The sequence below is a fragment of the Callithrix jacchus genome, chromosome 2 (genome assembly GCF_049354715.1).
Source record: "Callithrix jacchus isolate 240 chromosome 2, calJac240_pri, whole genome shotgun sequence".
NCBI lineage: Eukaryota > Metazoa > Chordata > Mammalia > Primates > Cebidae > Callithrix > Callithrix jacchus.
The window spans coordinates 135,683,221-135,706,724 of NC_133503.1; the positions used below are offsets into that span (position 1 = coordinate 135,683,221).

The following is a 23,504-nucleotide window of genomic DNA, read 5'->3' on the forward strand; positions in this document are numbered from 1 at the left end:
TTACTATTGACATGAATAACAATAGCACTTTCAACTTAACTTCAAAACAAATTTTTACTTGTGATCAAAGAAGCACCAGATATTGAGCAGTAAAATGTCTTTACTTCCCTAGTTTTGCCTTTACTAAAATTTACTTATTATTATAATGTAAATATATGATTAAAACTTCTCTGTTTTGACTAGGCCATGAGGAAAATAAAATTTGGAGAATTAGCTATGAACAGGTCACAATTAGCTGATGGTCCTCTATTTGGATATTTCCTTTTGTTTTTTTCACATACTGAATGTTGTGCCCAGATGACACTTTGTTTCTCTCCCTTTTTGGTCCATACCGTCCTTCTTGTCCCTTCTCTTACTGCACCTTTATTTGATATTTGGACGTTGGTCAGTTAATCTTGTTTATATCCCTCAGCACAGAGACAGAAAATAAGAGCAAAGAATGAGAGATACAGAGATGGTTTGAAAAGCAAAATCAACATTGAATTTTGGATTACCTCATGCCCAAGGAACTATGCTAAATAAGGATACAAAGATAATAAAACACTCTCCAAGCCAAAGCTTTAGTTGAGGAAAAATAATATTGATGTTTAAAAGATACTATTGGCCAGACTCACTGGCTCATATCTGTAATCCCAGCAGATAAAAGGACATGGCAGGTGAATCACTTGAGCTTAGGAGTTAAGACAAACCTAGGCAACATGGTAAAACCCCATCTCTACAACAAAATACAAAAATTAGCTGGGTGCAGTGCCATACACCTTTAGTCCCAGCTACTCAGGAGACTGAGGCAGAAGATCCCTTGAGCCAGGGAAGTCAAGGCTGCAGTGAGCCACATTTGTGCCACTGCACTTTAGCCTGGGTGACAAAGTGAGACCCTGTCTCGAAATACACACACACACACACACACACACACACACACACACACACACAATTACTTGGCTCCATCTGATAATGTACTGAGTGCAGATGAGTGGTGGAGAAAGAAAGGAAAGATCTCTGTGATTTGAAACAATTAGATTGTTTTACAATGCAGAGAAGCATTTGAACTACATCTAGAAATAGAAACAAAGTTGTGACTAGGTGAGGTGAAGTCATTTTAGGCAAAAATAATAATGTGAGCAAAAACTTAAAAGCAGACTTTTTAGTCGAGATTTTTATATAATATGTATTGACCAGAATTATTCTACCAAATGAGATATAATTTAGATGCCGGGATTTCCTCTCCTCTTGAATAAGGAACAAATTAAGACATAAGATAAAAGAGACAGATTAATGAGATACCAGAATGTTAGCTGTAATTCTGAGAAGCTGATTGTAGAAAACAGTTTGAGATCAGCTGCCACAGGGTTTTGTTATCCCAGAATTAAACATGTTTCTGGCATTGCTGGATAATCCCAGACCTTCACTACAGAAGCAGGTCAGGATGTGGGCTCTTTGCGGAAGAAAGGGCTGAGCCAGACCTGCCTTATTTCCTCTTCTGTAGTCATCATTCAGTCACTGCAGAGTCCCCTCCCTCTAGGAAGGAGAAAGTGAAGCACCAAAGGAAAGCCAGGAGTGATGGTCTAGATGAAGTCCCTCCACCTGGAATGAGGAGTAGAAAATAGGTATTCCTACAGCCCACAGCGTGAGAGAGAAATTGGGGCTAGATTACAGGGAGCACAAAGTTACTCGCTAAAGAGAATAGTCTTTGCCTATAACAGTAGATTAGCCACTGTATGAAAAGTATCCTTTTTTTTGAGATGGAGTTTTGAGCCACTACACCTGGCCTGAAAAGTATTATTTTAAGATCAACCTAATAGGGAAGAAACTGGAGAACAAGAAGACTACTTCAAAGAGTCAGGCACAAAATAATGAAAGCCTACCTATAACAGTAGAAAAGTCCAAGTGTTGGATGTCTTAGAGAAGATTAGTAGGCCGGGCGTAGTGACTCATGCCTGTAATCCCAACACTTTGGGAGGCCAAGGCAGGTGGATCACCTGCAGTCAGGAGTTCAAGACCAACCTGGCCAACATGGTGAAACCCTGTCTCTACTAAAAATACCAAAAATTAGCCAGGCTTAGTGGCGGGCACCTGTAATCCCAGCTAGTCAGGAGGCTGAGACAGGACAATCACTTGAACCCAGGAGGCAGAGGTTGCAGTGAACCAAGATTGTGCCATTGCATCCAACCTGGGCAACAAGAGCAAAACTCCATCTCAAAAAAAAAAAAAAAAAAAGATTAATAAAAAGCTTACTAGCTGTGTGAATTGTAAAGGGAGGAATCAGAAGTCTAGAGTTTTTAGTTTGGGTAGCTGGGAAAACGATGGTCCCAATAATGAGTGATAAACATGGCTGGTCCCAGTGGCTCATGCCTATAATCCCAGCACTTTGGGAGGCCGAGGCGGGTGGATCACGAGGTCAGGAATTCAAGGTCAGCATGGTGAAACCCTGTCTCTAGTAAAAATACAAAAATTAGCTGGGCATGTTGGTACGCCCCTGTAATCCCAGCTACTCTGGAGGCTGAGGCAGAATTGCTTGAATCCTGGAGGCGGAGGTCACAGTGAGCCAAGATGGTACCACTGCCCTCCAGCCTGCAAGGCAGAGCAAGACTGCATCTCAATAAATAAGTAAGTAAATAAATAAAGTAGTCTGTTGAGAGATACTATAAGAGAAACTATGTGAAATGCCTAAGAGTGTCTAGCCCCATAGGTCCTTCATAAATTGACAGTTGGTTCTCCCCCATTATGATGTTTCTTCATTTCTCAATAGTATTTATCACATAATTATCCAAAGTAGAAAACTCTCCATAATTTTAAAACAATTCATTTTACTTAGCATTTAAGTATATAACCTCAGTATTTTAAGCAAGATAGATCTATATTTATATTTTTGCCCTCTTAGCTTTCATGCATGGATTTAACAAATAATTGAGTGCCCACTGTGTTTCAGATACTGTTCTAGATGTTTCGGATATTGCATTGAACAAAGCAGTCTTAATTCAGTATCTTTAAGGAGAATATATTCTAACCAGGTTTATTTGGCTTTTTTGGCTTTCTTAGGCATGTTAAACAGTCTTTTTTGAGAATGTTTGGTAAATAATAATAGCTAATTCAAATTGATATGTTTATTTTTATACAACTCATAATAAGCCATTTATCACATGCATCTTTTTATATGAATTTTACCTTGGATTGTAATTTTAAGTATTTTTTTGTCTGTTAATTTGAAATTTTTAGTTTTCTTTTAGCAGAATATGTTTTATAAATAAATTTCCATAAAAATGTAAAGAGCAGCCAAATTTAAAAGCATGCTTTCAAGTTTATACTTTTAAGGAATTGATTTTTAATTTTCAAACAGTTTTAAAATTATGTTCTCTTTAGGTATATAGAAGAGAAGTAGAAGAAAATGGGATTGTACTGGATCCTTTAAAAGCTACCCATGCAGTTAAAGGCGTCACAGGACACGAGGTCTGCAATTACTTCTGGAATGTTGACGTTCGCAATGACTGGGAAAGTAAGCTGTCATTATTAATATATTTTAATCTAATTATTATTTTGTATTTAATATCAAATCCAGCCTAGTTTTCTGCATCTCGTACATAGTTTACAAAGTCAACATAGAAAATATTTGAAAAATCATATATAGGGCTAACAGTACATTTATATAGAGCTTCTTAGTGTACAAAATGCTTCCCAGTGTGTAATTTGATCCAATAACCTCAGTAATCCTACAGTCACAGGTACTTATTATTGCTTATTGTACATACAAATAAAGTAAAATTCAAATAGGCAAAGCAACTTGTCAAAGGCAACAGGGCTATTTGGTGGAAAAGCCAAGACTGAAATTGAAGATTTCTGTTTCACCATCTACTGTTTCCTAAACTATTTCCATGGTAAATCCTAGGTAAATCCTTTTATGTTTACTCTCTATATATATTTTTTTTCTGATACAGAGTTTCACTCTTGTCGCCCAAGCTGGAGTGCCATGGCATTGTCTCAGTTCACTGCAACCTTTACCTCCCTGTTGAAGCAATTCTCCTGTCTCAGCCTCCTGAGCAGCTGGGATTACAGGCCCCCACCATCACGCCCAGCTAATTTTTGTATTTGTAGTAGAGACAGGTTTCCCCATGTTAGCCAGGCTGGTCTTGAACTCCTGACATCAGGTGATCACCCGCCTCAGCTTCCCAAAGTGGTGAAGTGACAGATGTGAACCACTGCACCCAGCCTAGAATTATTCTTAGTGTATATTCCCCTTAGGCACAAAATTTTCTAAGTATAGATACTTCTCAACATCTTTAGACATTATTGGAGTTTGACATCCCTTTTTCACAGAAATAGTCACCTAAGATTAGATATAACAATTTATTTAACAATGAATCCGGGAAAAGAGAAGGGTTTTAGTGTTAGGGAATTATTTGAGCCTGAGTAATGCAGTAGTGTTTAGAATTGCTATCTTGCTATGGAAGTAGATACTGGGCCAAAGAAAATGAGGCTTCCTGGTGATCAGACCTCACATCCCTCATCTGTAGCTATGATACTAAGGATTAACAACCTTCCATTTTGGATATAGCCTAGATAGGGCAGGATCCTGTTCAATTTACCATACTGTCCATCCATACTTGACATTCAACATAAGTTAATTGATCACATTCTAGGAAAAGATAATATATCTTTTTGGCTACTAATACTATTCTCTTCATTTCAGCAACTATAGAAAACTTTCATGTGGTGGAAACATTAGCTGATAATGCAATCATCATTTATCAAACACACAAGGTAAAGATCTCTTGATTCATCCTAAAAGGATTTCAATGTAGTTCAAACTCAGACATAAAATTTATCTAAAGTAAAATCGGACAGGAAATTAAAAGCCACAAAATCCAAAGACTTTATTAATAATTCATGAATGTCATGTATTTGAAAGGTGTATCAACCTGTTGAGAACAGAAATGTGTGCAGGCAAGAATCTGAGACATACAGTCTGGAAACAGAGTGCTTGATAAAGATCAACAGTTAGTTCCCTTCATGCACTTTTGGTTTTTAAAGAGACAGGGACTTGCTGTGTTTCCCAGGCTAGTCTCAAACTCCTGAGTTCAAGTGATCCTCCTGCGTCAGCCTCCCAAGTAATTGGAACTACAAGTGTATGCCACACTCTCAGCTTTCTTTACACAAATTTTAAGGCTAGAAAAGAGCCTTCTGAAAAGCTGAAATCCATTTAAACATTTCTAGTATCTAGTCTCTATAAGAGGTAAATGATAGTTACCAAATACGAAAGTGAATTATAGCTTCCTGTGACAACAACAATAAGGGTAAAGGCAAGTATAGTATTAGCCTATGTTAAGACTAATAGATAGTAAATGGATTATCTGAAAGCAAAGAAAAATTGCAGAACATGACTTGAGAGGTTAGTCATACACCAGAGCACATAGAAACATGATTTAAATTAGTTTCGTTTCACCTTTTTCTTCTTCTGCTATTCTTGATATTTAAAATTATAGAATTAATGTTTCTCTTGCCTTTTTCTGCTCTTTCTCATCTGAAAACTGCCCAGTAATACAATATATTGTGTATAGCATAATAAAAGGAATTAAAATTTTGGAGATATTCATCAAAAACAATATTAAACATTATAAAAGAAATATAATGACTTAATAAGTACTTTGTTTTTCCAATTCCGTGAGTGCTTTCTTTTTCTTTTTCTTTTTTTTTTTTTTTTTTGAGACAGAGTTTCGCTCTTGTTACCCAGGCTGGAGTGCAATGGCGCAATCTCGGCTCACCGCAACCTCCGCCTCCTGGGTTCAAGCAATTCTCCTGCCTCAGCCTCCCAAGTAGCTGGGACTACAGGCATGCACCACCATGCCCAGCTAATTTTTGTATATTTAGTAGAGACGGGGTTTCACCTTGTTGACCAGGATGGTCTCGATTTCTTGACCTCGTGATCCACCCGCCTCAGCCTCCCAAAGTGCGGGGATTATAGACGTGAGCCACCGCGCCCAGCCCTGTTACGAATTTCTTAAGCTCAGTTTTGTCATTTGAGACATCTTATATCTAATAATTATGAGCCATACTTCATTTTACACAGTAGCTGCTCAGAAATGCATAACAATTAAGATTCTGTTTCAGCATACAAATTTTGAAGTCTAATTTGAAATTTTAAATTTAGTAAATGTCAGAATATCAGTTAATCACCCTATAATTTGGAATGAAGATAAATGACCAATAATTGAGAATCAAAAGAACCTTATTATCTGAAAATAATCCATTATGGAAAACTATCTGCTGCTAGATAAATAGTAGATGGAGGGAGGATCAGGATTGAAAAATGAAATTAAAAATTATTAAAATCTTATATGTAACAAAATTCGTTACAGTTATTATGTCAATTCTTGAAACAAACAAATTGTCCTGGAATAATTTTTTTCAGGAAAACCACATTACATTCACAATGTATATAACCATACCACTAATACTATCTCTGAAATTTATCATCACCCCAAACAGAAACTCCACACTCATTAAGCAGCCCTCTCCATTCCTCTCTCCTCAGACTCCATGATAATGTTCTGCTTAGACTCATAGTCTATAGTATTAGTTATACTACCATCTTTTTCCCTTTAAATTTGACTTCTTTTACAATATGGTCTTAAAAGAGGGCTACTGGTCTTCTGATATTTAAGTCATTCTCATTCTTTAAATTTCTGTCTTATCCTGTGGATTTGTATTTATTAGGTCTAAATTTGCCAAATCTTCATGTATTGCCATCTCCACACAATTTACCCAACACTGTCTTCGTCAACTGCTTGAACTTTTGCATCTTTAAAAAATGAATTATTTCATTTTGCAAATGATTTGTATTGTATGCTATTTATTACACTCAGTAATCAGGAATGACACGCATAATAAGGACTAGTTCAAGTATGTATACCAGATAACCAAAATAAAAGTAACTTAAACAGGATAAAAGTTTGTTTTTTTCTTATTTAAAGTAGGTAGTCCCAGTTATTGGAGACCTAGGCTCCATGTCATTTCCATAGTGTGTCTCCTTACATCCTTTAATATTGAAGTATTCAATCTAAGTGACTTAAAATTCTTTCTAATGTGATTTGATCCTTTTTTTCTTTAAGTCTTTGAATCTAAGTGGAACATAATCATGGAGTATGAGGAGAGGGGAATGGAGAGTTTTTGCTTAATGGATACAGAGTTTCTGTTTGGGATGATGATAAATTTTAGAGATAGCAGTATGGTTATATAACATTGTGAATGTAATTAATGTCTCTGAGTTGTACCCTAAATATCAGTAATGGCAAATTATATGTGTATATATTTTACTACAATTTTTAAAAGTAGAACATTATTCCTTTGATTATGTTGGTCTGCAAAGCTATTAACTCTGTTCATAATTACTCATTTGGTAGATATCCTCAGATAGTTTCCATTTAAAATTTGAGATTTCACCTTCAATTAAGACTTTTTTAGCTTTACATTTGTTTCTCTTGTTAGTTCCATGTTAGATCTGTTTTTCAGAAGATTTTTACTTCTCCACAGAGGGTGTGGCCTGCTTCCCAGCGAGACGTATTATATCTTTCTGCCATTCGAAAGATATCAGCCTTGACTGAAAATGACCCCGAAACTTGGATAGTTTGTAATTTTTCTGTGGATCATGACAGTGCTCCTGTAAGTATGGTGTATATAAATGTATATAAGTAAACAATATAAAGCTAAATACATCATGGAGGACATAGAGGATAAACATATAACCCACACACAATACTTGATTTGATAATGCTTCTTAGATTGTGTTTTATGTTGGAGTGACTACTAGGAACAGTATAGGCCATCTGTTGTCTGAGGACAACAGTCATGGCTATGAACATTCCACCAGGGCCATTTTCCTTTCCTTCTAAGGTTTGGTGAAATAGCCAAAAGAGCAGTGTATGTAGGCTACTTTCCACAGTTATCTCTTAAGCCATTATCAACTACCAGCCAAACCTTTGTGGTTTACCACATTTAGCTCCATTTACTACTTAAGAGGAGGGAAGCCTGAGCAACCTGGTGAGACCGCATCTTTATTTAAAAAAAAAAAAAAAAGAAAGTTTTTTTAATTAGCCAGGCCTGTTGATACACACCTGTGGTCCCAGCTACTCTGGAGGTCGAAGCGAGAGGATTGCTTGATCCCAGGAGTTTGAGGCTGCAGTGAACTATGATGGTGCCACTACACTCCAGAGTGGGGAACAGAGCAAGACCCTGTCACCAAAAAAAGTGGATGGGGAGGAATCCTGGTGTCATATCAGCTTTGTGCTTATAAGATTTCACTGGAGATATTTTTAAGAGTTACAATTTTGGTTAATTTAATATACTTTTAGACCAGCAGAGATTACAAAATGCTAGGTATATGCTGATGCTTTCGTTTTTGTTTTGGCAGCTAAACAACCGATGTGTCCGTGCCAAAATAAATGTTGCTATGATTTGTCAAACTTTGGTAAGCCCACCAGAGGGAAACCAGGAGATTAGCAGAGACAACATTCTATGCAAGATTACATATGTAGCTAATGGTATGTATTTTATTGTTTTTTGTATGGTTTATAATATAGCTGTTCTTGATCATGACCTACCTGAAAACAATTTGGACAAATGCCCTTTTAGTTCTTATCCATTAGAATACTAATTTTTAATTTGGAGAAAGGTCTATCAGAATTACTAGAAAATCTTTGAAAATACAGATGTCTGAATTTCACCCTGAAACTATTACCATATTATTATTTCTGAAGCTGGAGCTGAATAGGTAAATCTTAAAACTTCATCCCTAGGTCACTGTCATATAGCAGTCTTCTTTTTTTTTTTCTTTCTTAATTGAGTTGGAGTCTCACTCTGTCACCCAGGCTAGAGTACAGTGGCGTGATCTTGGCTCACTGCAACCTCCGCCTCCTGGGTTCAAGCCATTCTCTGCCTCAGCCTGCCGAGTAGCTGGGACTACAGGCACCCGCTACCACGCCTAGCTAATGTTTTTGTATTTTTAGTAGACATGGGGTTTTGCCATCTTGGCCAGGCTGGTCTTGAACTCCTGACCTCACAATCCACCCACCTCGGCCTCCCAAAGTGCTGGGATTACAGGCATGAGCCACGGCACCCGGCTTAGCCTTCATTTTTAAGCATAATTTTCTTAGCTATAGTCAGGAATATAAGCTCCAGAGGTTAAGGAAATTGACAGTTCTTCTACTCATTGTCAAGTTTTTTAGCTTTCTGAATCAATGCCCCACCACCGCCCCAGTCCTTATTAGTTGTTAGTTACATATTTATTTCTCTTTGGCATTTATTGTCAGGTTTTTTGTTTTCTGAATCAGTGCTTTCCTAGTCCTTCTTAGTTACTAGTTATATATTTATTTCACTTTGGGTAGCCCTTTTCATTGCTTGCTTTGGGTCCTTACTTCACCCACTTTGCACCAACCTTTCTCATCGAAAGTCAAGTCTTCTTTATATAGGGCCATAACTGCTAGTATGTTTAAAGAAACAGTTGTACCTGAGTAAGTTACTATTTAATTATAATACAGATTTATGAATAAATCTGCCCTAAATGACCTTAAGTGGTGCTCTGTTAACTTTTGCAGGTAATTTCAGGAACCAAGAACATTTTAGAAAGGTTATAAATGCTTTCTTGTTTGCTGTCTGATTATGTCTGATGGATAGTATTAAGGAACAAAGGGTTGGGGCTTTAAAAGATGCTAATTGGTCCAGCCAGGCTTGGAGGCTCACGCCTATAATCCCAGCACTTTGGGAGGCTGAGGCAGATGGATTACAAGGTCAAGAGATTAATACCAGACCATCATAGCTAACATGGTGAAACCCCATTGCTACTAAAAATACAAAAATTAGCTGGGCATGGCTGCACACACCTATAGTCCCAGCTACTTGGGAGGCCGAGGCAGGAGAATCGCTTGAACCCAGGAGGCAGAGGTTGCAATGAGCCAGGACCGCGCCACTGCACTCCAGTCTGGCAACAGAGCGAGAATCCGTCTAAAAACAAAAACAGACAAAATAAGATGCTAATTGGTCCAATGTGAGGAATATTTTAAAAGCAAGGGAACAAATTTAAGTGTTTCACATGTGTTTGGAGAATTGTATCTTAATACGTTTGATTTTCCTTTTATGTTGCAGTGAACCCTGGAGGATGGGCACCAGCCTCAGTGTTAAGGGCAGTGGCAAAGCGAGAGTATCCTAAATTTCTAAAACGTTTTACTTCTTACGTTCAAGAAAAAACCGCAGGAAAGCCTATTTTGTTCTAGTATTAACAGGTACTGGAAGATAGGTTTTACCTTTTTTTTTTTTTAACTTTATATCACTAGTATAACTCTGATACTAAAATTTAGTTGTTGTAAGTAGTTGCTGCGTTTGTTGATAGATAGAGTATTGTTTTGTTGGTTTTAGTTGTTGTCTTAAACAGGGTCTTGCTCTGTTCCCTAAGGTGGAGTGCAGTGACACCAGCACAACTCACTGCAACCTCGACCTCTGGCCTCAAGCCATCCTTTCACCTCATCCTTCCCAGTAGCTGGGACCACAGGCGTGTGCCACCATGCTCAGCTAATTTTTTTATTTTTTGTAGAGATTGGGTCTTGCTGTGTTGCCAGGCTGTTCTTGAACCTGGCCTCAAACAATCCTCCTGCCTCGCCTCCCAAAGTGCTGGGATTACAAACATGAGCCACCACGCCTGGTCTTGAGAATTACAGTTTATAGCCTTTAAAACTTAATTTTTTTATTGTTTACTTTTTCTTCTAATGCTTATGTAAAGAAATTTTCATATTGGCTGGGCATAGTGGCTCACTCCTGTAATACCAGCACTTTGGGAGGCCAAGGTGGGTGGATCACAAGATGAGAAGTTCAAGACCAGCCTGGCCAAGATAGTGAAACTCCATCTGTACTAAAAGGAAATAGAAAAATTAGCCAGGCATGGTGACAGGCACATGTAATCCCAGCTAGTCGGGAGGCTAAGGCAGAGCATTGCTTGAACCCGGGAGGTGGGGCTTTCAGTGAGCCAATATCATGCCACTGCAGTCCAGTCTGAGCGACAGAGCAAGACTCCATCTAAAAATACAGAAAAGAAATTTTGATATTATAGAACTGCACAAGTACAAACTCCCTGTATTCTTTTCTTTCTTAGAAACTACTGTTATTTTTGTTGTATATTCTTCCAGATTTTTCTGTGTATGTACTGACGTGTTTTTGAGATTACTGTTATAACAAAATACTTGTTTTATAGCCTGCTTTTTCACCTATCTTTCTTTATTACGACATGAGATGCGTAAAATATCTCATTCTTTTAACATCAGTTGCATGCGTGTTGCAGAATTTATTAACTAGTCCCATGTTAATGTCTCAGTTGGTTCCATGTTTTTGCTGTCAACCAGTAGAGCACTAAACACCTTTATGCAAGGAGGTCGAATCTTTTCCTTTTTTTTTTTTTTTTAAGATGAACTTTCTCTTTTTTTGCCCAGGCCAGAGTACAGTGGCCCAATCTGGGCTCACTGCAACCTCCACCTCCCGGATTCAAGTGATTCTCCTACCTCAGCCTCCTGAGTAGCTGGGATTACAGGTGCCTGCCACCACGCCCAGCTAATTTTTGTACTTTTAGTAGAGACGGTTTTCACCATGTTGGCCAGGCTGGTCACAAATGCCTGACCTCAGGCGACCTGCCTGCCTGGGCCTCCCAAAGTGCTGGGATTACAGACTTGAGCCACCATGCCCAGCCTGGAATCTTTAACTTTTTAAAATAAGTGTTACATTAACATGATTAAAAGGCCAAAATGGCCACGCACAGTGGCTCACACTTGTAATCCCAACACTTTGGGAGACTGAAGTAGGAGAATGGCTGGCTTTAGGCCAGGAGTTCGAGTCTAGCCTGAGTAACACAGCAAGATTCCATCTTGTCAAAAAAAAAAAAAAAAAAAAAAATTAGGTGTGGTGGCATGCAACTGTACTCTTAGTAACTTGGGAGGCTGAAGCGGAAGGATTGCTTTGTCCAGGAGTTTGAGGCTGCAGTGAGCTGTGATTACACAGCTGCACTCCAGCCTGGACAACAGAGGTAATGTCTCTTTTAAAAAAAAAAAAAGTCAAAAGTATGAAAAAGTTATACAGCATAATTTACCCAGTCCTGCATTCACCGCTACATATGCTATTAACTAGTTTCTTCCAGGAAGTTTTTAATGCTTGAGTAAACAAATTCAAGTGTATTTTCTACACACATACACTTTTTTTGTTGTTAAAGAGGCAGCAGCATACTGTAAATACTGTTCAGCATCTTATATTTGCATTCATTTTATCTTGAAGGTCTCACGTATTTGTAAGGAGCTTCCTCATTTTGATGGTTATACAGTATCCCATTGTATAGATGTATATAATTTATTTAATCAGTTCTACATTGATGAATATTACAGTTTCCAGTTTTTGCTAGAACAGTGTCATATCTATATGTCATTTTGTACTTGTAAGTTTATATGTGGGGAAAATTAATAGATGTGGTACTGCTGGCCCTGCTAGGGGTGTGTTCATTTATAATTTAGATATTGCTTTTCAGAGAGGTTATAGTAATTGACCATCTCAACAGCAATAATGGATTGGAATGGCTGTTTCTCATAGTTTTTCATACAATCTGTAAAACAAAACTTTACAGTTTTCCCAACTCATTAAGTGAAAAATACCCTCTCAGTGTAGTTTTAATTGTATTCCTCCTATGACTGAGTTTAAGCCTGCTTTGGTCCATTGAATATCCTTTGTATAATACTATTTCTCTAAATTCGATTTTATGTTAACATTTAAAACATTAGTAGATATTGCCAATTATGATACACAAATGGAAAGCAATACGAATATCCTCTCATTCTCACCTACACTGAATGTTAAATAATTGGCTGAGAAATGTATATTCTTGAGTCCTCTTTAGCTAAAAATAATAATTATATAATGAAATAATTTTAAACAAGTCTGATTTCTGATGATGTTTATAGTATGTCTTTCTTTAAAAAAATGTGAAGGCTTAATTTGTTATCTGATACTAATATAAGGGACATTGCATTGATGTCTTAGATATTTAGCTTTTTCCCGGGGAAAAGGGCATTTGAAAATATTAAACAGGTTCTGGTCTTACTTACCTGAATGATTGGTATTTTGGAATATAGCCTGACTCTTTAGGGATTCTTTCTTCAGGCACAACTATATTGCATTAAGTGTGCTGACAATTTTTGTACTATCTTGTACTTTAGAATTGTTACAGCTAGACCTGGACACATACTTCTTACTGATTCTGAGTCTGTGCCATATTTATCAAATAAACCAGAAAACTGATGACATGTGACAGCAACAGGCTTGTCACCCTGCTTAGCTATGTCTCTTGCCATGGCCTCTAGGTGTTTAAAGGGGTGCTGTTCCACTCTATCCAAGGCCAGACATAGTTTCTTTCACTCTATCTGTCTTTTCTCTTCTTCACCTTGACCTCACCGAAAGAGCATTGATGCTTTATGATGACTTCCTTACCAAAGGGGCTTGGATATTCAACTAAGCAAGACAGAAAATGCAACTTTGTATTAAAGCAAGAGAAATCAGATGCAGTTGTAAAACATGCTCTTGATTATATTTGAGAAGAATAACTTTTTTAAACATTTGAAAGGTACATGGTAGGTAGCATTTGCTGCTAATATCCTGTTGGATTTCGAGCAGTGTTTTATTTGACTCTATATGTGTGCATCCATCTGTATGTGCACAAATAACGTGATTTTTCATTTGTGGACCTAGGAGGGAGGAGCTTGAAATCTTTTTTAAAAAATTCATCTCTGGGGAAGAGAGGTTGATTGTTTGTGAATACATATATATGTTTGCAAAGCTGTTCTGAAAAAATTCATTGGCCCAACTTCAGATCTGGCTTTTTTTTTTTTTTTTTTTTTTTAAGATAGAGTCTTGCTCTGTCACGCCGGCTTGAGTGCAGTGGCAGGATCTCAACTCACTGCAATCTCCGCCTCCTGGGTTCAAGCTATTCTGCCTCAGCCTCCTGAGTAGTGGGATTACAGGTGTGAGCCATCTAGCCCAGCCAGTAAAAACTTTTAAACTCTTTTGACAAAGAGGTCTGAGCATGTTTGCTTTATGGCGGGTCTCTCTTTGATAGCTTGAATACATTTTTTTGATTCTTGATAAATAGTATTATATGGCATAATTTTTTACTGCAGGCTAAAGAGGAAAGAAATGGCATGTTGTAGGGTAAAAATCCAGAGACCTTTCATTGATTCCCTCTGTTTGCCTATATTACCCCATTTTTCCCCCAGATGCCTAAACCTTATTTCACACAGCTGTGCAAATTGTGAGGCCAAGGATGTAACTGCAAACAATTAAGGTTTAATTTACATGAAGAAGCTTTCTTCCCCATGAAAATACTTTGTGTCACTTCACACTTGATTTAACACACACACAAAATTCCCACTGTGTGGCACAGATACACTCAGCATGCAGTATTAAGTACAATTTTCATTTTGTTTTTCTCCAGAGAATAGTTTGTCTTTAGTCTTTAAGAACTCAGCTCATTACATGGACTTTGTTGGGGGTCCTGGAATCCGGGTGTAGGTGTTCAGTCCTTGTGAGTTTTGTGAGATCAATTTCTGAGTACTTTGCTGTGAATTGCACAACTCGCGGAGTAATGTAGCTTCACATACAGCTTGGGAAGCACATAGGCATCAGTGATGCTCACTTCAGAAATGTTCCTCACTGCTGCGTCCTTCGCTATGTTTCGAATGACAAATTTCTTAATGGCTTTGTTCTTGGGCACACATCAAGCACAGATCTTGTTCGGCCAACTTGTGCAGCCTCTTGGCTGCATGGCCCTTTTTGGCATAACCACTGTTTCTTATTTTCTTTGTCATCTTGGAGGACTGGACCGTAGAGAGGACTATTCCACTTTTTAATTTTTTCTAACTTTTGAAAGATTAAATATTCCTTCAATTCCTTGCTAATGGAATAAGTTTAAATTTGTAAGGTTAATAATTTTGCATTCATAATGATAAATTTTAGTAGAGATTCTATGCATTCTATGAATATGGAGGGTGGGAGAACTCTGTTCTGGTAGTCTTGCAGCTGTTGGTAACATACTACTGAGTTTTTTACTTGTCTTTTTTTTCCCCCTTCAGTGACTGAAGCAAGGCTGTGTGACATTCCATGTTGGAGAAAAAAAGAAAAATACCTGAATGCTCTAAGCTGGAACATAGGATCTATAGCCTTGTTTGTGGCCCAAGACCTTGGCCTTGTGTACAAAAATGACAAAATACTGCAATAGCAAAGCTGAACATCTAACACTAGCTATCTCCTGCTAGATTTCCTTGCTCAGCATATAACTATAAATACATGTAAGACTACATGTATATGGCTATATTTTTATTTGCTTGCTCCTAGAAGAGAAAAAAATCAACTTTGAATCACAACTAGAAATTGATGCTTTAGTTTTTGGATACTTTTTCAGAATTTTTAATTTACTATGGTCCGGCCTAAGATCCTCTGTTGTATCAGGTTTTGTGCACAAAAGAAAAGCACAGAAGTTGAACGCACATGGGGCATGTGCTTTCTGTGCACCAAATATCTGGATGAGGTTCTTTTTTCAGGCCTACAGTCTAATCTGTGTCCAGAATTTTTTGACTTTTTTTGCTTTGTATAATCATAGAATCCATTGCTGCTGATTTCTATATTCATGTTATCACATGTCTTTTAATAACGAGGGCTGTCAGTAACCTATGATTTTGCCTTTTCTATCGTCTTACTCTCATGAAGAACCTCCCTTGGTTCTGATGGAGAAAGTGAAAAGCTTTATTTCTTCCCCCAGATATCTTTATATTTCTATTATATTTTTTAGTTGTGTACTATGTGCTAGAGACTTTTTTCAGTTTGTTACACAGTTTGGTAAGCCCTAAATTGGTTCTGCCTGTCTCCAAACAGAAACGTCTGTACAAACCTTGTTGGTATAGACTACTTTCTGGAAAATGGTCAAGAAAAAATAAGCTCATGTTTTCTTGAAATTTCTAAGATAGTATACGGTATTACTCAAAGAAAATCAGACTGAGTTTGACATTTAATTCAATACTTCTGGTATTCGGTAACGGGTATATATGTTCCAGTTTGGGTCAGTTTAAAAGATATGTTGCAGAGTATACATAGAAAATGTGAGCAGTGCTTCTCTTTGCCTCTTGATCAGAAACTTCATCAGAGCAGTAAGGATTCCACATGATTCAAACTGAAATGCTTTTCTTTGTTGCTATAAGAACTTAAAATGTAAAATACCTTTTTCAGTTTACGTCCTGTAAACAACATTGAAGCATGGAGTTGAGGCAAGGAATAGTACTCACTGAAGTTGAAATGACTGCCCACTTCAAAATCTTCATTGTGTTTACACACCAGTGTATTCATACAAATCAGAGGCATTTTGTAGATGCTTTGCTGACCTGTTATCTCTGTAAAAACAAAGAAATCAGACCCATTTTGTAAAGCAGAAAGTCATGTCACATAGAACATGTCCTGTATATATCACATACATGGTAATGGAGTCTTAATGATAAGTGCAAGATAATAATTTAATGATGGGATTAGTCTTGTCGCTTAATATGCACAATCCTGGAAGTGAATTACTTGCATCAGATGTAGTAATATTTATTATTCTGTACAGAGAGAAAAATACATATAAAACATATGCTTACATTACATGCACGCAGATTTCACGCTCCATAATCTTTTCTATTTTTTGATTTACATTTCTGTAAATGATGTGCATGGAATATGCCTTATAGAAAAATGCTGTTCATAATTTGACTATGTGGAAAAGTGCCTATATGGTGGTAATGCTAGTAAGGCAAATAAGACAAATTATCATATTGGTTTACTACATCACCAGTTAACATTTTATATTGTGATGTTTAAAAACAAAAAGTTTATACCTCAAATGTGTATTTTATTTTACAATCAGCTGTGGGGTATGGGGTTGGGATGGGAGAATGGGAGGGCTGGGGAGGGAAGATTTATTCACCATAGCCTCTGATAAGAATCTTCAAAAAAATTCTATATGCTCACTATAAATGTTTCTCTGTTCGCCATTTCTGGTAACTGTCATGAACACAGACAATTAACTCTTTCATAACTAAATCGGATAGCTTTATTTTACAGAAGTATGGAAAGTTTACAAAGCAATACCTAAATCTAATTATCATTAGTTGCATTTGGACTAAATGTGATGATATACTTTTGCAACTGATTCTGTACATAAAATGATTACACTAAAATATTTGTATTAAAAGAAGAAAAGATACATTTTACCTTTAGATACCTGCACCTGTACTTCACTAGAGTTAATCCCACCCAGTCAGATTGAGAAATAATTGGGGAATATGGAGAGAGTACAAAAGAGGTCAGAATTTGAAGAGGTACTGGCCCTCTGGACAACATTCAGACCCTCTAGAATTACTTTTATTAAGCTATTTCCTACATATTGAATATTCATGTTTTCTCATCTACAGATTTTGTCTTCCCCAAAACGAAAAGAAAGAACTACCGTTGACTCTCTTTTCTCCTCAGTTATTCTTTTATGCTACGTTAGAAACTTGAAATAGATTGGTGATGTGGGGTTTTGTCCCTGACTGCCCACCGTACAGGACAGGAGAGCACAGTGTTTCCGTTGCAATCCAGGACTCCTGGTTTTGAGGTAGAGCATGATCACTGCAGTACTTGGTTTGGTATTGTCACAGGGGCAGCTAAACCAAGGGGAAGTTATACTGCAAGGGAGGTATAAGAAGGCAAAGTATGGAAAAGGAGGAATGGGTTTTCTCTTTGTTCAGTTTCATCAACTAATTTGTACACCTAGTACAACATCAGTGTCACTTGCTATTAAGAAATCTTTAGTTGGGCTGAGCTGGTTCTCTTGTGAAATTGGGCTGGTTATCTTTAAGCTTATCAGTTATTTGTCCAATTAAACACTTTTCACCAGTATTTAGTCCGAGTTGTATAGACGATGTATTTGGATTTTGTCATGGTTCATCTACAGACTCAAAACATAATCATTTTAAAGTACCTTGGGAGTGTGTAGAGTAACTTCTATAATAGCTTTATGATCCTGATGATGTTTTTTAAACATAATAAAGTTGGATCTTCCATGTTACAATCACGAAATTAAAACCAGTATTTAAAGTGGAAAAGTATTAAAATATTATGGACAAATGTGCTTGCTTTGTTTGTATTCCTTAACCCTGAGATGTTGCCCTACTCTTGAGTAGTTAAGAGCTTGAAATTCAGTGTTCTTCCTGTAACCCAGTTAGGGATCAAGAAAACTACTGAGTTGCAGCCTTTTTTTTTTTAAGAGTCTTACTCTGTCACCCAGGCTGGAGTGTAGTGGCATGATCTCAGTTCACTGCAACCTCCGCCTCCCAAGTTCAGGTGATTCTCATGCCTCAACCTCCTGAGTGGCTGGGATTACAGGAACAAGGCACTATGCCCTGCTAATTTTTGTTATTTTAGTAGAGGTGGGGTTTCGCCCATGTTGGCCAGGCTAGTCTCAAACTCCAGACCTCAGATGATCCACCCGCCTGGCCTGTCAAAGTGCTGGGATTACAGGCATGAGCCACCGTACCTGGCCCAGTTTTTTTTTTTTTTTTTAACAAAATAGGATGGAATACATCAAGTACATGGCATGCAATACATTGTATATTGTTTTGTCATATGTATTATACACACATGTGTATAGTGGGTTATATTTTACAATGAATTTCTTACTGTGGATCGTGTCCAAAAGTTTTAAAAGATTGCTAGAAAATGAAGCCATATTCACTTGGGTATGAATAAATGGAAGCACAGTGCTGGTGAATGATACATATTGATTTTATGATTGAGCCGTATGCACTTAACCATAAATAAATAATCTCATTTATTTAAATCTCATTTAAATAATTCAGCTCCACTTGTTGCACTCAGGGATTGAAATGGGAAGCATGGACTTGCAGTTCACTGGGTCAGTGATTCTTATTGAAAGTCACTGAGCATATTTCTTTCCTAGTGTGTTCAAAAATACATGCCATCCAAACAATATGATCTGTAAACAAAAGCCAACTGCTTAATCTGGTGGGATGCTGGAGGGAAAATCTGACTCGTATTGAACTTGTTGACAGATAAATATGCGGTCCTCATTCCTAGAGGAATTTTCTAGGGCAGTTTTAACTGTGCAGTTTTTGCTTTAGGCTTGACTTTGGAATATAACCACAAATAAGCTGTAGTTCTAACTAGCAATTTCAAGTGGGGTTGCTTTTATAGGATCTCTTCCAGATTTTCTTGCCATTATTTGAACTTGGTTACAACAGAGTTCATACTATCTTTTACATCGTCTACCTATTAAAACACATTTTCTATGAACCTTCCACATCTGTATACTTTGAATAGCCTTGCACAAATATAAGTGAAGCTACTTTATTGGCCTCTTCATTCTCTCCATAGAGTTCTGTGAGATTAGTACTAGAAAAAATCTTTAAGATCTCTGGGCCGGGCACAGTGGCTCACGCCTATAATCCCAGCACTTTGGGAGGCCGAGGCAGGTGGATCACGAGGTCAAGAGATCAAGACCATCCTGGTCAACAAGGTGAAACCCCGTCTCTACTAAAAATACAAAAATTAGCTGGGCATGGTGGTGCGCGCCTGTAGTCCCAGCTACTCGGGAGGCTGAGGCAGGAGAATTGCTTGAACCCAGAAGGCGGAGGTTGCAGTGAGCCAAGATCATGGCACTCCAGTCTGGGTAACAACAGCGAAACTCCATCTAAAGAAAAAAAAAAAGATCTCTGAAGTTATTGAAGATGCCAAACTGGGATTTTTCTGTCATGCAGGCTCTGTGGGTGATGAAGTGTATGAGGGTATATCTGTTCTTTCCGTATTAGGCACTATGCCTGCTTTTTCGGACTCCTCCCCACACAACAGTCCTGGGAGGTGATAGTAGCGGTTGTTGGTACCACCCATTTTACAGATGAAAGAGGTTGAGCTTCCAAACCTACTGATTGCCTCCTGTTTGATTTTTTTTTCCCCATTAGACTCTACTTTTTAATACATATGTCTAATACCTGGAATAGTGTTTGATGGACTAGAAAGAGCCAACATGCTTGAAGACTAGTAATTTTGGTGTATGGGTCTTATTCTCACACTTCAATATTGGCTTCATACAATTCCAGATACAGATAGTCTCTTGATAGTTTGATTTATGATCCTTGGACTTTATGCAAAGCACAGCAAATTCAGTACACTCCAGTTGAGCGTGGCACTGTGTTCCGATAAACCAGTCATAAATGGAAAATACTGCGAGTCAAATGTACATTTTCAGCCGGGGGCAGTGGCTCACACCTGTAATTCCAGCTCTTTGGAAGGCCGAGGTGGGTGGATCACCTGAGGTCAGGAGTTGGAGACCAGCCTGTCTAACATGGTGAAACCCCGTCTCTACTAAAAATACAAAAGTTAGCTGGGCGTCGTGGCGTGCGCCTGTAATCGCAGCTTCTTGGGAGCCTGAGGCAGGTGAATTGCTTGAACCCAGGAAGCAGAAGCTGCAATGAGCTGAGATCACACCACTGCACTCCAGCCTGGGCGACAGAGCAAGACTCCATCTCAAAAAAAAAAAAAAAAGTTTTCAACTCATGGTATTTTCAACTTGCAGTGGGCTGATCAGTACATAGCCAGATCATAAATCAAGGGCTTCTGTTGAAATTGCATTATTATTTTAACTTATTTTCAACTTACAGTGGGGGCTTATCAGTATGTAGCCCCATCATAAGTCAAGGGGCTTTTGTAACAAAGTCTTATAAAACCCACCCGATACAGAAAGGAGGTCAGTAAAGATGAAATCTGATCACCAGTTGGTGCTTGAACTTTCTTCCTGTCCTCCAGCTCAGAGGATGAAATGGGGAACTGAGTCATAAAACACCACTGCAAACAAGTCCAAGGATTTTATCCCAGAATTTCAACCTAAGGATGAGCTACAATATAACTATCACTGTTTTGTTGGCTACCTGCCACAGAAGAACCACTGAGGAAATAAAGCAAGCTTTGGATTCACTCCAACTCAGTTTACTGTGGTTCTTTTCTGTATTAATGTTGTTAGGGTTGTGAGGCTTAAATGGTAACTGGGTCCAGCAGCAGGGAATCTGTGTGCAGCAGCTAAATCAAGGTGTAGTCAGTGTCCAAAACACTTTGGCAATTTGGATATCGGTAATTCCCCAGCACCTTAAAACCATTCCCAGAGCAAGTATTTATTGAACACCTACTGCATGCCATGAAGGATTGGAGATACAGCAATGACCAGCATATTGCCAAGCTTTTAAGAAATGTATCCAAAGTTAAAGGAAATAGGCTGGGCTGGTTGTGGTGGCTCATGCCTGTAATCCCAGCACTTTGGGAGGCTGAGGTGGGTGGATCACAAGGTCAAGAGTTCAAGACCAGCCTGGCCAACATGGTGAATCCCCATCTCTACTAAAAATACAAAAATTAATGGTGTGGTGGCAGTTGCCTGTAATCCCAGCTACTCGGGAGGCTGAATCATAAGAATCACTTGAACCTGGCAGGCAGAGGTTTCAGTGAGCTGCCAACGCACCATTGCAATCCAGCCTGGGCAACAGTGCAAGACTGTTTCAAAGGAAATAAGCTTTGAGGTCAGAAGCATTTGAATAAGGTACATTGAACAATAGACTTAGCCACGTTTGAGATGTACAGAAGTCTTCTAATTCTGATTCTCGGGTCTCAGAAGGTAGATTGGAAAAGGGTTGTTGCTGTGTTTTAACAAGTTCAACAACCTCTGTGTACATTGATAGCACCACATTAATGGTATTCATTTTAATTTAAAGCTACAATTTTTAGCCTGTGACTGACTTTATTCCTGGCATCGGTAGGTTTTTGTTGTTACCGTTATTTCTAAGTAAATTTCCAAGTTCCTGGGTACCATGTATTCCACTTACTGAGAAAGAATGAGACTTAGAAGCCAGAAGACCAAAGGTTCTCTGGCTCTGTCACTTGAAGAGCTTTGATCTTGGGCAAATCATTTTAATGTGTCTAAGTCTATTGTGATCTTCTATAAAGTAATACAAAGCCACCTACTATAGCTACATCACAGGATTCTTTGGGGAAGAGCAAGATTATGTATTTTTGTGCTTTAAAAACTTGAAAGCACTATGTAAATATAAAGAAACACTAAGGCCACTACAAATAGGTGCTAGGTGCTGAGTCTGGAATGGTAGAGATAGGAAGATGAGCAAGATACAAGAATAATGACCAATTGCAAACATTCGGGGGCTTTGAGCAGAACCATAAGTTACTTGGCTTGTCTAGGGTTTAGTCTACCTCCAGGACATAACCAGTAAGGGAGAGGACTAGGAGAGATGATAGTTTTTAAAACTCAAGAAGTGGAAATGGTTGTTTCTCAAACTAGCTGCCCAGTAGTCATTCTAATATTTATAAAATATTAGCTAAATAAGCGTTCAGAGCTGTAGAATCAGTGTAGAGATGAGACTCTCCTAAGTGTTTTATTTGCCTTTACTTTCTCCTTATATTCACTTCCGCCTGCCACTATCAAACTATCAATTTGTAACTGCGGGACCAGCCCAAACGACCTATTCTGTTGATAACAAAATGTCGAGTTACCTTTTAGGTATAACAGCCAAAAACTGCACTCATATAGCCCAAGTATCCACAATAGAAAACGATTTTACATCTAACAACACCCAAAACAATTCCTGCCCCCAGAACCAAGAAGACCAGGACTCTCAGAAGCAAGGGGTCCGTTTGCCTAAAAGATCTGGGGACCATATCTCCCTCAACATACCGTAAGTGGTCAAATTTGAAGCCCTCCAGGCTCACCTAGCCAAGCCAACATTCCAGAGTCCTTCTTTCCCTTTGCCCTCTGATCCTGTAAAATTTATCCCATACCCCAAATTTTGGAAATAAATTTGTGCCCAACTCCTGTCTGTCTTGCTGGCCAGTTTTGCAATAAAGCCTTTTTTTTCTCTCAAGCCAGTGCCAATTATTGGCTTCTGTGTATACTGGGCAGTGAGCCCATTTGCTCGATAACACTGTAGTACATCATGCCTCTTGCTAAGTATGTTTCAACAGTGCCTTTATCTCCAAGAGCGAGTCCATACTCCTTGATTTCAGTCTCACATCAAAGACATCTTTGAGTAGTTTGGCCTTTCCCCATCTGTCTTACCAGTCTGACTCTCCTTGGTCCTCTATACAGATAAATCGTCACAGCCAGGTAGATTTATTGTGTCACTCGGCAATCCATGCTTACCTTCAAAGGAAATGCTTGCTCTCCTCCTCTTAGTCAATAGATAAAACCTACTTCGGGGTCCCAACTTCTGAACTTAATTACGTCAACGGCCCCAACTGTTCTTCAGTTCTATTGTATGTGCTTTTCCTTTGTATTTGGATTATATAACTACTATGACACTGCTTGTTGTATTAGTCTACAGGCTCTACTAATAAGCTAGGCTCTAGCTTATTAGCCCAAC

The 23,504-nt window shown here is 38.2% G+C and overlaps 1 protein-coding gene across 5 annotated transcripts in view; it reads left to right on the plus strand.

The window, feature by feature from the left end:
- The window catches only part of CERT1 (ceramide transporter 1), a 133,093-nt gene extending 114,895 nt beyond the window's left edge, over positions 1–18,198 (plus strand). For 4 of the 5 annotated variants that reach the window (XM_035291387.3, XM_035291389.3, XM_035291388.3 and 1 more), the window contains 6 exons: positions 3,358–3,490; positions 4,682–4,752; positions 7,522–7,650; positions 8,399–8,528; positions 10,129–10,265; positions 15,135–18,198. In XM_035291387.3, coding sequence (XP_035147278.1) covers positions 3,358–3,490; positions 4,682–4,752; positions 7,522–7,650; positions 8,399–8,528; positions 10,129–10,256 — 591 coding nt within the window. In that variant the 3' untranslated portion in view covers positions 10,257–10,265; positions 15,135–18,198. The remainder of the gene's footprint in view (positions 1–3,357; positions 3,491–4,681; positions 4,753–7,521; positions 7,651–8,398; positions 8,529–10,128; positions 10,266–15,134) is intronic. The other variant, XM_035291391.3, reaches the window with a different exon arrangement.
- The last annotated feature ends 5,306 nt before the right edge of the window (positions 18,199–23,504 follow it).